The sequence below is a fragment of the Carlito syrichta genome, unplaced genomic scaffold (assembly GCF_000164805.1).
Source record: "Carlito syrichta isolate Samal-C Ts95f unplaced genomic scaffold, Tarsius_syrichta-2.0.1 Scaffold304390, whole genome shotgun sequence".
NCBI classification, from domain to species: Eukaryota; Metazoa; Chordata; class Mammalia; order Primates; family Tarsiidae; genus Carlito; species Carlito syrichta.
This window is the reverse complement of record NW_007248486.1, coordinates 139,125-150,599: the sequence shown is the minus strand read 5'-3', so window position 1 is coordinate 150,599 and position 11,475 is coordinate 139,125. Positions and strand designations below refer to the sequence as shown.

At 40.3% G+C, this 11,475-nt stretch overlaps 2 protein-coding genes across 7 annotated transcripts in view; both read right to left on the bottom strand.

Annotated features, from left to right (window-relative positions):
• LOC103262213 (zinc finger protein 225-like) overlaps positions 1-11,475 on the bottom strand; it is a 52,064-nt gene that overhangs the window by 38,550 nt on the left and 2,039 nt on the right. The window contains exon 3 of the mRNA XM_021713273.1: positions 4,531-4,607. Within this exon, the coding sequence (XP_021568948.1) occupies positions 4,531-4,545 (15 nt within the window). The 5' untranslated portion in view covers positions 4,546-4,607. The remainder of the gene's footprint in view (positions 1-4,530; positions 4,608-11,475) is intronic.
• The window catches only part of LOC103262212 (zinc finger protein 224-like), a 19,511-nt gene that overhangs the window by 6,116 nt on the left and 1,920 nt on the right, over positions 1-11,475 (bottom strand). For all 6 annotated transcript variants that reach the window (XM_021713268.1, XM_021713270.1, XM_021713272.1 and 3 more), the window contains 3 exons: positions 4,531-4,623; positions 1,372-1,498; positions 1,117-1,215 (listed from right to left, as the gene is read on the bottom strand). In XM_021713268.1, the coding sequence (XP_021568943.1) occupies positions 1,117-1,215; positions 1,372-1,498; positions 4,531-4,545 (241 nt within the window). In that variant the 5' untranslated portion in view covers positions 4,546-4,623. The remainder of the gene's footprint in view (positions 1-1,116; positions 1,216-1,371; positions 1,499-4,530; positions 4,624-11,475) is intronic.

Here is an 11,475-nt window from a genome sequence, read left to right as displayed (position 1 = left end):
TTCCAAGTAGCTGGAACTACAGGCGCGCGCTACCACACCCGGCTAATTTTTTATTTATTTTAGAGATGAGGTCTCGCCAAGTTGCCCAGGCGGGTCTCGAACCCGCGGGCTCAGGCAATCCACTCACCTCACCCTCCCAAAGCGCGGGATTACAGGCTGAGCCACCGAGCCCGGCCTCTTTTTGTTCTTAACAATTAAAAGTGTATAATAGATCTTGAAAGTTGTCCGCATTCAATCCCCAGGACCTATGAATTTGTTATGTTACACAGCAAGAGGAAGAGAGGTTATAGATGTAATTAAGGCTACTAGTCAGTAAACCAGAAAGTAGGAAGATCATCCCGGATTATGCAGGCGTGACTAAAACAATCACAAGGGACCAGAAAGGTGGAACACAGAGGCACAAGAAGAGTGGCAGCTGGACTGTGACCATGGAAGAATGGAAGACTGATCAGAGATACAAGCTGCTGCCTTAGAAAGTGGAGGAAGGAAAATAAGAGCCAAAGAGTGTGGATAGGGGACAGTACCTAGACACTGGTAAAACAAGGTGAAGGTTTCTCCCAAGCATTCAGAAAAAACAAAGACCTAAAGACACCTTGATTTTCCCAGTGACACATGTGGACTTCAGGCATAACACAAAGATAATAAATTGTTGCTTAATCTGCTAAGTTTGTGGTTACTGGTTTCAGCAACAGATAGTACAGTGTCCCCGGCAGGACTGAGATAGAATAGGGAGGACAAAGTACCTGGAAGAGATAGAGCGAGGGGTAGAGGACAGGAGATGGAGTCAGAGAGGCAGTGGGGGCTGAAGAGAAGAGGACAGAGGTCTCTAAAAGCCATTTAAACAAGTTGTAACTTTAATGAGAATAAAAAGTCACAAAAGCTTTTGGGCAGATGAATAGCATTCTGTCTCACATTTCCTAAGGATCACTTCCACTGCTATGACGAGAACAGATGTCAGCGTGGGAAGGGTAGGAGCAGGACAACCAGCTGGAATGCAGATGTAATAATCCAGAAAAGTGGTTTGGCAGTTTTACCAGGTTGATGGAATTGGGCATGGAAAGAAGAAAAGCAATTGGGAGAGTCACATACAAGGATGCACAGCTGCCTAGTTCTTACCTGAATTCTCTTCTTCTTGGGTTGCTGTGTCCATCTCCCAAAACTCTTCTTCTTCTTCCTTTATGAAGTGGACAGTATCTTGGTAGAATGGTTGCTGCCCTGTGAACATACAAAGTTGCATGCTTAATTTAGGTAACATCTAAATAAAATCTACTGAAAATTTAGGTTCCCACTGAACACTCAACCTTGAACACTGTAGGATACAACGCCATTTTGGGGGCCTGATGTTCCCTCATGGAGGGGGCCTGTACTCACCCACTGAGAGTAGGTTCCTGAAGTTTTCCAGCATCACATCTTGATACAGCTGCCTCTGGGTAGAGTCCAGCAGCCCAAGCTCCTCCTCGGTGAAGACCACAGCCACGTCATTGAAGGTCACTTCTTCCTACAATATCAGACATTCACAACCTCAATCTTGTCACCAATGATTACTGGCAACACTGAGCAGAGGGAATGGGTGGGAAGTTGTTCTGGAGGTCAAGCAATGTAGGTCAACTACTCATTCTGTCTGTATCCTGACAATGAAACACACTGATTTTCCTGAGCAACACAAGGTGTGTCAGAATGAAAGAGAAGTCCTGCTCTTTTATTTTGTGTACTCATTGAGCCTACTTTCAGTAACCCCCCAGGACTCTAAATGATGTGTCCTGGGCTACTTGCGTCCTGGCTTCGATGAATTTATCCAATTGCCCCAGCAACATTTAGCAATTCAGACCCAACTTTGTTTGATAACATCCACTGTCCTGCTCTCTGATTCTCAAACCCTGGATGCTATGATTGTTCCTTACTAACTCCCAAACTAACAAGTTTATGGGTCAGCTATGCCCTGGATCCTCTGTACTCTCAATGCACAAACTACATACATTAATTATAGCCTTCAATGTTATGATATGGAGCCAGTGTGACTCAGAACACATCCTAAGGGTCTGTCCCTTCCCAGTTGTGTGACCTTGGACAAATTTGCCTAAATGTATTACTTTCCTTCGTGTGTAATGCTTGTCACATGATAGCGCTTAAAGAATTAAACAGGGAAATATATATAACATTGAGAAAAATATATGGCACAGACTAAGTACTTAAAAAACATTAGCCATTTAAATTATTTTTATCATTATTATTATGTTTCATCTCATTCATGTCTGCATAGTATTCCACTGAATTGATCGAGTTTATTCTAAATAATGAATATTTAATTATATATATTTATTATTACCAAACCAATAAAGAATATCATTTTATGTAAATATTACTTTGATTATTTAAAATAAATTTCAAATAAAAATTAAAATGTCAAAATAAAAATGTTTAAAATTGTGATCATGTCAGATCTTCTCAATTTTTACTTAACTCCAAAATGTTTCAAGGGGATATATCACCCTGATATTTCTTATGACAGCCAAGAGTAGGTTATTGATTTTCCCATGATTTTGGTAATCTGATTAGAAATAATTCATTTTATTATTCTCACTTATCTGATTATAAATGAATGCCATTATCTTTTCAAATATTTATTGCTGTCATCTATCTTTTTATACATTTCCTGATAATGACCTTTATTTGTATTTATTTGAATTTTCTTCTCTATTTTGTGCCTAAGATTCTTATTTTGGATTCTGTCTTTTTCAAATATCCAAGTGGTACATATTTTCACCTAACACTCTTACATCTTACACAGATGCCTGTGTAAGGCATCTTTTCCCTTAATGAATTTAAAGATTTTCTATAATGATTATGGTAATCATTATTCTTGGGTGCCTCAAGTGTTAAGTTCACCTGAGGAGATGCCAGGTCACAAAGAGAAGAGGTCATATCAAGGAGAGGCCAGGGAGGAACACTGTCTGTTATAGATGTCATCACTTAACAGGGCACTTCAGACACCCACACCACAGGACACAGGTCCCTGAGTGGAGAATTCTCTCTTTCTTCTTGTCTTTCTCTTTCAATTGAGTGAAATGGCTAACATTCTTGACCATGGGCTTCCTGCCTGAACTTGACCAGATTTCTCATATCTCATGTATTTAAGAGGAAGATGAGCTGGGCGTGGTGGCTCACGCTTTTAATTCCAGCACTTTGGGAGGCCAAGGTGAGAGGATTGCCTGAGCCCATGGGTTTGAGCCAGCCTGGGCAACTTGATGAAACCTCATCTCTATAATAAATAAATAAATAATTAGCCAAGCATGATGATATGTGCCTGTAGTTCCAGTTACTTGGAAAGCTGAGGTGGAAGGATCGCCTGAGCACAGCAGGTTGAGACTGCAGTGGCTGTGAGTGTGCCACTGTACAGCAGCCTGGGCGACAGATTGAGACCTCAACTCAAAAAAAAAAAAAAGAGGAAGATGAGGAAGACCTCATTCAGCTGCTCCAAGGAGTAAATAAATACACAAACTACAAGTGACTGGTAAATCTTCTAGTACCATGGATATAGGTCATAGGTTACTTATTACTTTGGTCAAACTTAATACATAAAAAAATAAGGAAGACCAGTAAATAAAATATACACAAGGCATGACTCAGGCATGAAGGAAAAGGAATCTAGCTCTTCCTGTGTGAAAATCTCCAACAATCCTTGTGTGAAGCAGCAGTTACAGCTTATTGTGCTGTGCATATGTGGATTACAAAACAGCCAAAGTGGAACATGTCAAAAGTACCTTCCAAAACTGAGCTCCTAGTGTCTGAGGTACATCAATTCAATGAGAATATAATGCAACCATTAAAAAATGAACATTATATAATAGCAAATAAAAAAGTATAATGTATACTAGATGAATATCACCAAAACAATTACAGTTAAGAATGTACATGAGGAAGAGTATAGGAAGATAAAAAGTTAATTTGTGAGCAGGGAATTAGTAAAATTAAAGAATTATCTATTCCTATTATTTTCTAAATTACACACACACACAAAAAAAAGATACAAGAAAATAAGACATGGCCAGACATGGTGGCTAACTCCTGTAATCCCAGCACTTTGAGAGGCTTGAGCCTAGGAGTTCAAGACCAGTCTTGACCAGTCTGGGAAACACAGCAAGAGACCAACCTGGGAAACATAGCAAGACCTCATCTCTACCAAAAAAAAAAAAATATATATATATATTAGCCGGGCATGTGGCATGCACCTATAGTACCAGTTACTCAGGAGACTGAGGCAAAAGGATTGCCTGAGCCTGGGTGGTCAAGGCTGTGGTGCCGTGACTTTGCCACTGCACTCCAGCCTGGGTGACGGAGAGAGACTCTGATTCACAAAGAAAAGAAAGAAAACAAGAACTAACAAATGCAAAATCTACTCAAAAGGGACAAAGGACAAAAGTTCCTCAAATGCCTATTGTTCTTTGTAAGTCTTCCCAATTATCACACGAAAAATAATCATCTGAATAGTGAGATGGAATTTGAATAGCAAGAGAAGCAAGCTTTACTCACCTGGAACATGTTCATTTTTCCTCCTACTTCGGGGAATTCACACAGTCCTAAGTTGTACAGCCCCTGGGGAGGCAGAACTGTTTCTCGAAAATGCTAAGGAAGGCAGAAAAAGAACATGAAAGGGTGGCCAGGGATGCCACCCACCAACACGGATGTGTATCGTGAACCAGCATATGAATGTTCACAGCAGCATTATTCATAGTAACCCCCAAACTGCAAACAACCAAAAAGCCCTACTGTCGGTAAATGGATAGACAAATTGTGGGATATTCATACAATGAAATCTTATCATGCCACAACATGCATGAACCTTGGAAGCATGCTAAATGATAGAAGTCAGTCACAAAGGACCACATAGTATATGATTCCATTTCTGTGAAATGTCTAGGCATATATATATACACAGAAAGCTGATTAGCAATTGCTCTGGATTTGAGGTGAGAATGAAGTTTAAGTAGGCAAGAGGAGTCCGATTAGGGAATGAAAATCATCTAAATAGAATTATGGTGATGGCTACTCCATTTGGCAAGCTTTCCAATAATCACTGAGTATACACTTGACATAAGTAAACTGTATAATGTATGAAGTATACCTAAAGAAGTTGGAAAAAAAATCAACCCCTAAGAGAATATGCTGTCTCCAGACCAGCCCTTCAGGAGATGCTTAAGAAGATATTGAACACAGAAACAAAGGAATGGTCATACCCAACACAAAAGTACAAGCAAGCACAGAGTCAACAGCATACAGATCATTCACAAAAATGAAGACACACATACTGATATATACAAGTATAAAGGAAGCAAAGCAAACCCCTAAGAGCTCTATAACAGGGATAAACTCTCACATTTCAAGAATTAATTTGAACATGAATGGACTGACTGTGCCACTGAAGAGGCACAGAGTGGCAAACTGGATAAAGAAATATGATCCAACATTCTGCTGTATCCGGAAACCCATCTGAATGCAAAGGACACCCACAGGCTTAAAATAAAAGGCTGAAAATGGACTTTTCATGAAAATGGAAAGCAGAAAAGAGCAGGGGTAGCCATTTTGGTATCAGACAAAGCAGACTTCAAATCATCAAGATTAAAAAGGACACAAAAGAATACTATAAAAGGCTCAACCCACCAGCAAGAAATATTCATCTTAAACATATATACAACCAACATAGGAGCACCAGGTTTTATAAAACAAGCGCTAAATAAACTAGGAGAGGACACAGACACCCAAACAATTATCATTGGAGACTTCAATACCCCACTAACACCCCTAGACAAATTATTGAGGAAGAAAACCAACAAGGAGATCCAGAACCTTAATTCAACACTCAACCAAATGACTTAATAGACATCTACAGAACACTCTACCCAATAACTATGGAGTATATATATTCTACTCATCAGCACAAGGAACATACTCCAAGACTGATCATATTCTTGGACATAAATCACGTGTGAACAAATTTCAAAAGGTCAAAATAATACCATGCATCTTCTCAGGTCGCAGTAGAATAAAAATAAACATTGCCACCACGAAAATCTCCCCAAACAAAGACATGAATGCTAAACAGCATGCTGCTAAATGACTTCTGGGTCAACACAGAAATCAAGGCAGAAATAAAAACGATTCCTGGAAACAAATGAAAACAAAGACACATTTTATCAGAATCTCTGGGGTGCCATGGAAGCAGTGATGAGAGAAAAAGTCATAGCTTTGCACAGGCACATCAAGAAAATAAATCACAAGGAAACAGCCTAACATCACGCCTAAGGGAGCTGGAAAGGCAAGATCACCTAAATTCTAATTTCAGTAGAAAAATCCAGATTATTAACACAATTGCAGGACATAGAAGACAAAAAAATCATGGAAAGGATCAATAAGACTGATGGACCCTGGCCAGATTGACTAAAAAAGGGAGAGAAAGACCAAATAAACACAATTAGAAACAAAAAAGGTAATGTCACAACTGATCCTGAAGAAATTCAAAAGATGATCAGAGATTACTATAAACATCTATATGCAAATAAACTAGAAAATCTCAAGGAAATGGATGATTTTTTGGCATCACACAACCTCCTAAGACTGAAACAAGAAATTGAAACCGTAAACAGACCAATAACAATCCAGGAAATTGACACAGTTATAAGAAACCTCCCTGCCCAAAAAAACCCCTGTATCAGATGACTTCTCAGCTGAATTCTATAACACATACCTGGAAGAGTTGATATCAATCTCATTGTTTTTGTTTTTTTTTTTTGAGTTGGAGTCTCACTCTGTCGCCCAGACTGGAGTGCAGTGGCCACTCCCGGCCAGCGCAGCCTCGACCTGCTGGGCTCCAGCGATCCTTCCACCTCAGCCTTCCAAGTAGCTGGAACTACAAGCGCGTGCTACCATGCCCAGCTAATTTTTGATTTATTGTAGAGATGAGGTCTCGCCAAGTTGCCCAGGTGGGTCTTGAACCCGCGGGCTCAGGCAATCCACTCACCTCAGCCTCCCAAAGGCGCGGGATTACAAGCTGAGCCATGGAGCCTTATCTTATTGAAGGATAAGATTATTGAAGGCAAACAAGGATGGACTTCTCCCTAGTTCACTTTATGAAGCTAACATCATTCTGAGATCCAAACCTGGCAAAGGCCCAACAAAAAAGAGAATTAAAGGCCAAGCTGCCAGATGAACATAGATGCAAAAATACTCACCAAGATTCTAGCAAATCAGATCCAACAACATATCTTAAGCATTATCCACCATGACCATGTGGGCTTCATTCCTGGGATGCAGGACTGGTTCAACACTCACAAGTCCATAAACGTAATTCAGCCTATTAACAGGTGTAAAATCAAGAACCACAAGATGGTCTCAATAGATACAGAAAAGTATTTGACAAAATCCAGCATCCCATCTTGATAAAAACCCTCGAACACCTAGGCATAGAAGGAACATTCCTCAAAACAATCAGAACCATCTATGATAAACCCATAGCCAACATTTTGCTTAATGGGCAGAAGCTGGAAGCACTTCCCCTAAGAAAGGAAACAAGACAAGGATACCCATTCTCACCCCTCCAGTTCAACATAGTGCTCAAAGTCCTAGCCAGAGCAATCAAGCAAGAGAAGGAAATCAGGGGTATCCACACAGGAAGAGAGAAAGTTAAGCTATCCCTCTTTGTGAACAATATGATTCTATACCTTAAAAATGCTGGAGTAGCCGGGCTCGGTGGCTCAGCCTGTAATCCCACGCCTTTGGGAGGCTGAGGTGAGTGGATTGCCTGAGCCCGCGGGTTCGAGACCCACCTGGGCAACTTGGCGAGACCTCATCTCTACAATAAATCAAAAATGAGCCGGGCGTGGTAGTGCACGCCTGTAAATTCTGGCTATCAGAAGGCTGAGGTGGAAGGATCACCGGAGCCCAGTGGGTCGAGGCTGCGGTGCTCGGGAGCGGCCACTGCACTCCAGTCTGGGCGACGGGTGAAACTCTAACTCAAAAAAAAAAAAAAAAAGCTGGAGTCTCTCAAAAGCCTCTGCACTGATAAATGACTTTGGTAGTCTTGGATTACAAAATCAACATGCGAAAGACAGCTGCATTTCTATACAATGACAACAAGCAGGCAGAGAACCAAATAAAAAAGCACAATCTCATTCACAATATCACCAAAAAAAAAAGGAAAGGAAAAGAAATACCGGCTGGGTGTCGTGGTTCAAGCCTGTAATCTCAGCACTTTAGGAGGCCAAGGCAAGAGGATTGTCTGAGACCAGGGGTTCAAAACCAGCCTGAAAAACATGGTGAGACCTCGTCTCTACAATAAAAATTTTAAAAATTAGCCGAGTATGGTGGCTCATGCCTGTAGTTCCAGCTACATGGAAGGATGAGGTGGAAGGATTCCCTGAACCCAGCAGGTCAAGGTTACAGCCTGGGCAACAGAGTGAGACTCCAACTAAAAAGAAAAGAAATACCTCGGCATCCAGCTAACCAGAAAAATGAAAGACTTTTACAATGAGAACTACAAAATACTGCTCAAAGAAATCAAGGATGATGCAAACAAATGAAAAAACACCCCATGCTCATGAACCCGAAGACTCAATTCTGTCAAGATGTCCATCCGACCCAAGGCAATCTACAGATTCAATGCAATACCCATCAAATCACCAATATCATTCATTTGTCACAGACCTGGAGACGACAATACAGAAATTCACATGGAAACAAAAAAGAGCACAAACAGCCAAAACAACTCTTAGCAAAAGGAACGAAGTGGGAGGTCTCACTTCCAGACTTCAAATTTTATTACAAAGCTACAGTAAACAAGATGGCATGGCACTGGTACAGGAATAGGCACAAAGACCAATGGAACAGAACAGATTCTGGAAGCAAAAACATGGTTCCTTAACAATTTCATCTTAGACAAAGCTACCAAGAACAATCACTGGAGAAAGGAGACCATATTTAGCAAATGATGCTGGGATAACTAGCTAGACACATGCAGAAAAAAGAAACTGGACATTACCTATCACCATATACAAAAATCAAGTCAAGATGGATCAAGGACCTAAATGTAAAACCTCAAACTATAAGAATCCTAAAAGAAAATGTAGGAAACACCCTTCTGAACATCAGAGTAGGTAATGAGTTCATGACCAAGTCCCCCAAAGCAAATACTACAAAAACTAAGACAGACAGGTGGGACTGCATCAAACTGAAAAGCTTTTGCACAACAAAAGAAACCATCAGGAGGTTACAGACAACCCTTGTAATGGCAAAAAAAAAAAAAAATTGTAAGTTATGCCTCTGACAAAGGCCTAAAATTCAGGATCCACAAGGAAGGAACTCAAATGAAGTGAAAGGAATTAAAGAAACAACCCCATTAAAAAGTCGGCAAGAGACCAGCCTGGGCAACTTGATGAGATCTCATCTCTACATCAAAAAAAAAAAAAGTGGGCAAAGGACATGAACAGACACTTTGAAAAAGACGAGACACAACAGCCAACAGACACATGAAAAAATGCTCAGTCTCATTAATCATCAGAGAAATGGAAATCAAAACTACAATGAGATACCATCTACCTCCGGTAAAGATGGCTATCATTAATAAGTCAAAACAACAGATGCTGGCGTGGATGCAGAGAAAAGGGAACGCCTCTACACTGTTGGTAGGAGTGCAAGATAGTTCAATCTCTAGGAAAAGTATTGTGGTGATTCCTAAAAGAACTAAAAATTGAGCTTCTATACAATCCAGCAATCTCTCTCCTGAGAATATGCTCAGAGGAAGATAAATTGCTCTACAAAAAAGGCACCTGCGCTGACGCACTATTCACAGCATTAAAAACATGGAAACAACCCTGCTACCCATCAAAAGTGGCCTGGATAAAGAACATGTGGTACATATACACAACAGAACATTACACAGCCCTAAAGAACACAGTCATGGACTTCCTGAAAACTGGATGGAGTTGGACAACAAGAATAGTAAATGAACTATCACAGAAACAAAAGAGCTGGATGCCCCATGTTCTCATTCATAAGCAGGCCCTGAACACTAGTCACATTAGCACAAGGGTGGGGTCGGTAGTTGCTGGGCACTGCTAAGGGAGAGAGGGAGGCAAGAGGGAGGGGGCACATGTCAGCAGAATGGGTACCTAGTCCACTACTAGGGTGCATGAGGGCCAGCTAGGAACCCAAACTTCACCTGCATGCGGCCTACTTTTGTAGCAAATCCTCACTTGTACCCCACAACCCTGAAATTTAAAAAAAAAAAACTAAAAAATGTTGGAAAAAAAATTGTTAATGTGTATGTCATTTAATGTAACAAGAGTCAATTCTGAGTTCACATCAACAGAATATTTATATTTAAACAAATGAAAAAAATCAGGGGAGAACTGGAAGTTTATCTTTACAGTAGAATGCCCACTAATGTATCTCCTCAGAAGAGACTTTATTATTTTCAAATTAAAAAGATAATAATGTTACAGTGGAGAAATCTGAAAAATTGTTTTGGGCAAGTGAACAAAATTGAGATCACCAAGAAACAAACAAAGCAATATCGTTTGGCCCCAGTTACGTTGCCTCAAAAATGATACCTCATCACTTCTGTGATATCCCTGCCAATGATGCATTATCTCAACTAAAACCTGAAATATTTCAGATACACCCCAAATGAATATCTTTTTACAAAATAACTTGTCTATACTCTTTAAAAAAATACCAAAGATAAATATGACAAAGGCTGTGGCATCTTCCAGATTAAACTGCAGATTAGACTGTAGAAATGTAACAACTAAAGGCAATAGATAAAATTGGACTTTAACAAGTGTGAGGTGGGGTAGGGGACAGTTATAAGGACTTTAACTGAAAAACAACAAATTTAGAAATAAAACTGCATATGAGATAACATGATGTTATGTAATATGTTATCTAGTACTATCTAATACACAATTTACTATTTGTCGTCCTCTAATAGATATCTAATATTTAATAGATTTAGTGTTATAATAGCTAATATTATCTGCTATATGAAACCTGATAGCCAGTCCTTCCTAAATGCCTTATACCAAGCTACCTCATGATCGCCATAGTATGTGGGCTTCCTTGCTGCAGAAAGGTACAATAAGCTGTCTCTAGTTACAGGTTTGTTCTTAGTGGTATTGGGCTGCTGGGCATCAATAAAGCAAACATGCAAAATGTAAACAATTCGTAAATCTGGGTAAAAAGTATATGAGAATTCAGCTGGGTGCGGTGGCTCACGCCTGTCATCCCAGCACTTTGGGAGAAAGAAGTGAGAGGATTGCCTGAGCCCAGGGGTTCAAGACCAGTCTGAGCAACTTGGCAAGACCTCATCTCTACAGTAAATCAAAAACTTAGCTGGGCACAGAGGCACATGCCTGTGGTTCTAGCCACTTGGAAGGCTGAGGATCACCTGGGCCAAGCAGGTTGAGGCTGCAGTGGCGGGGGGGG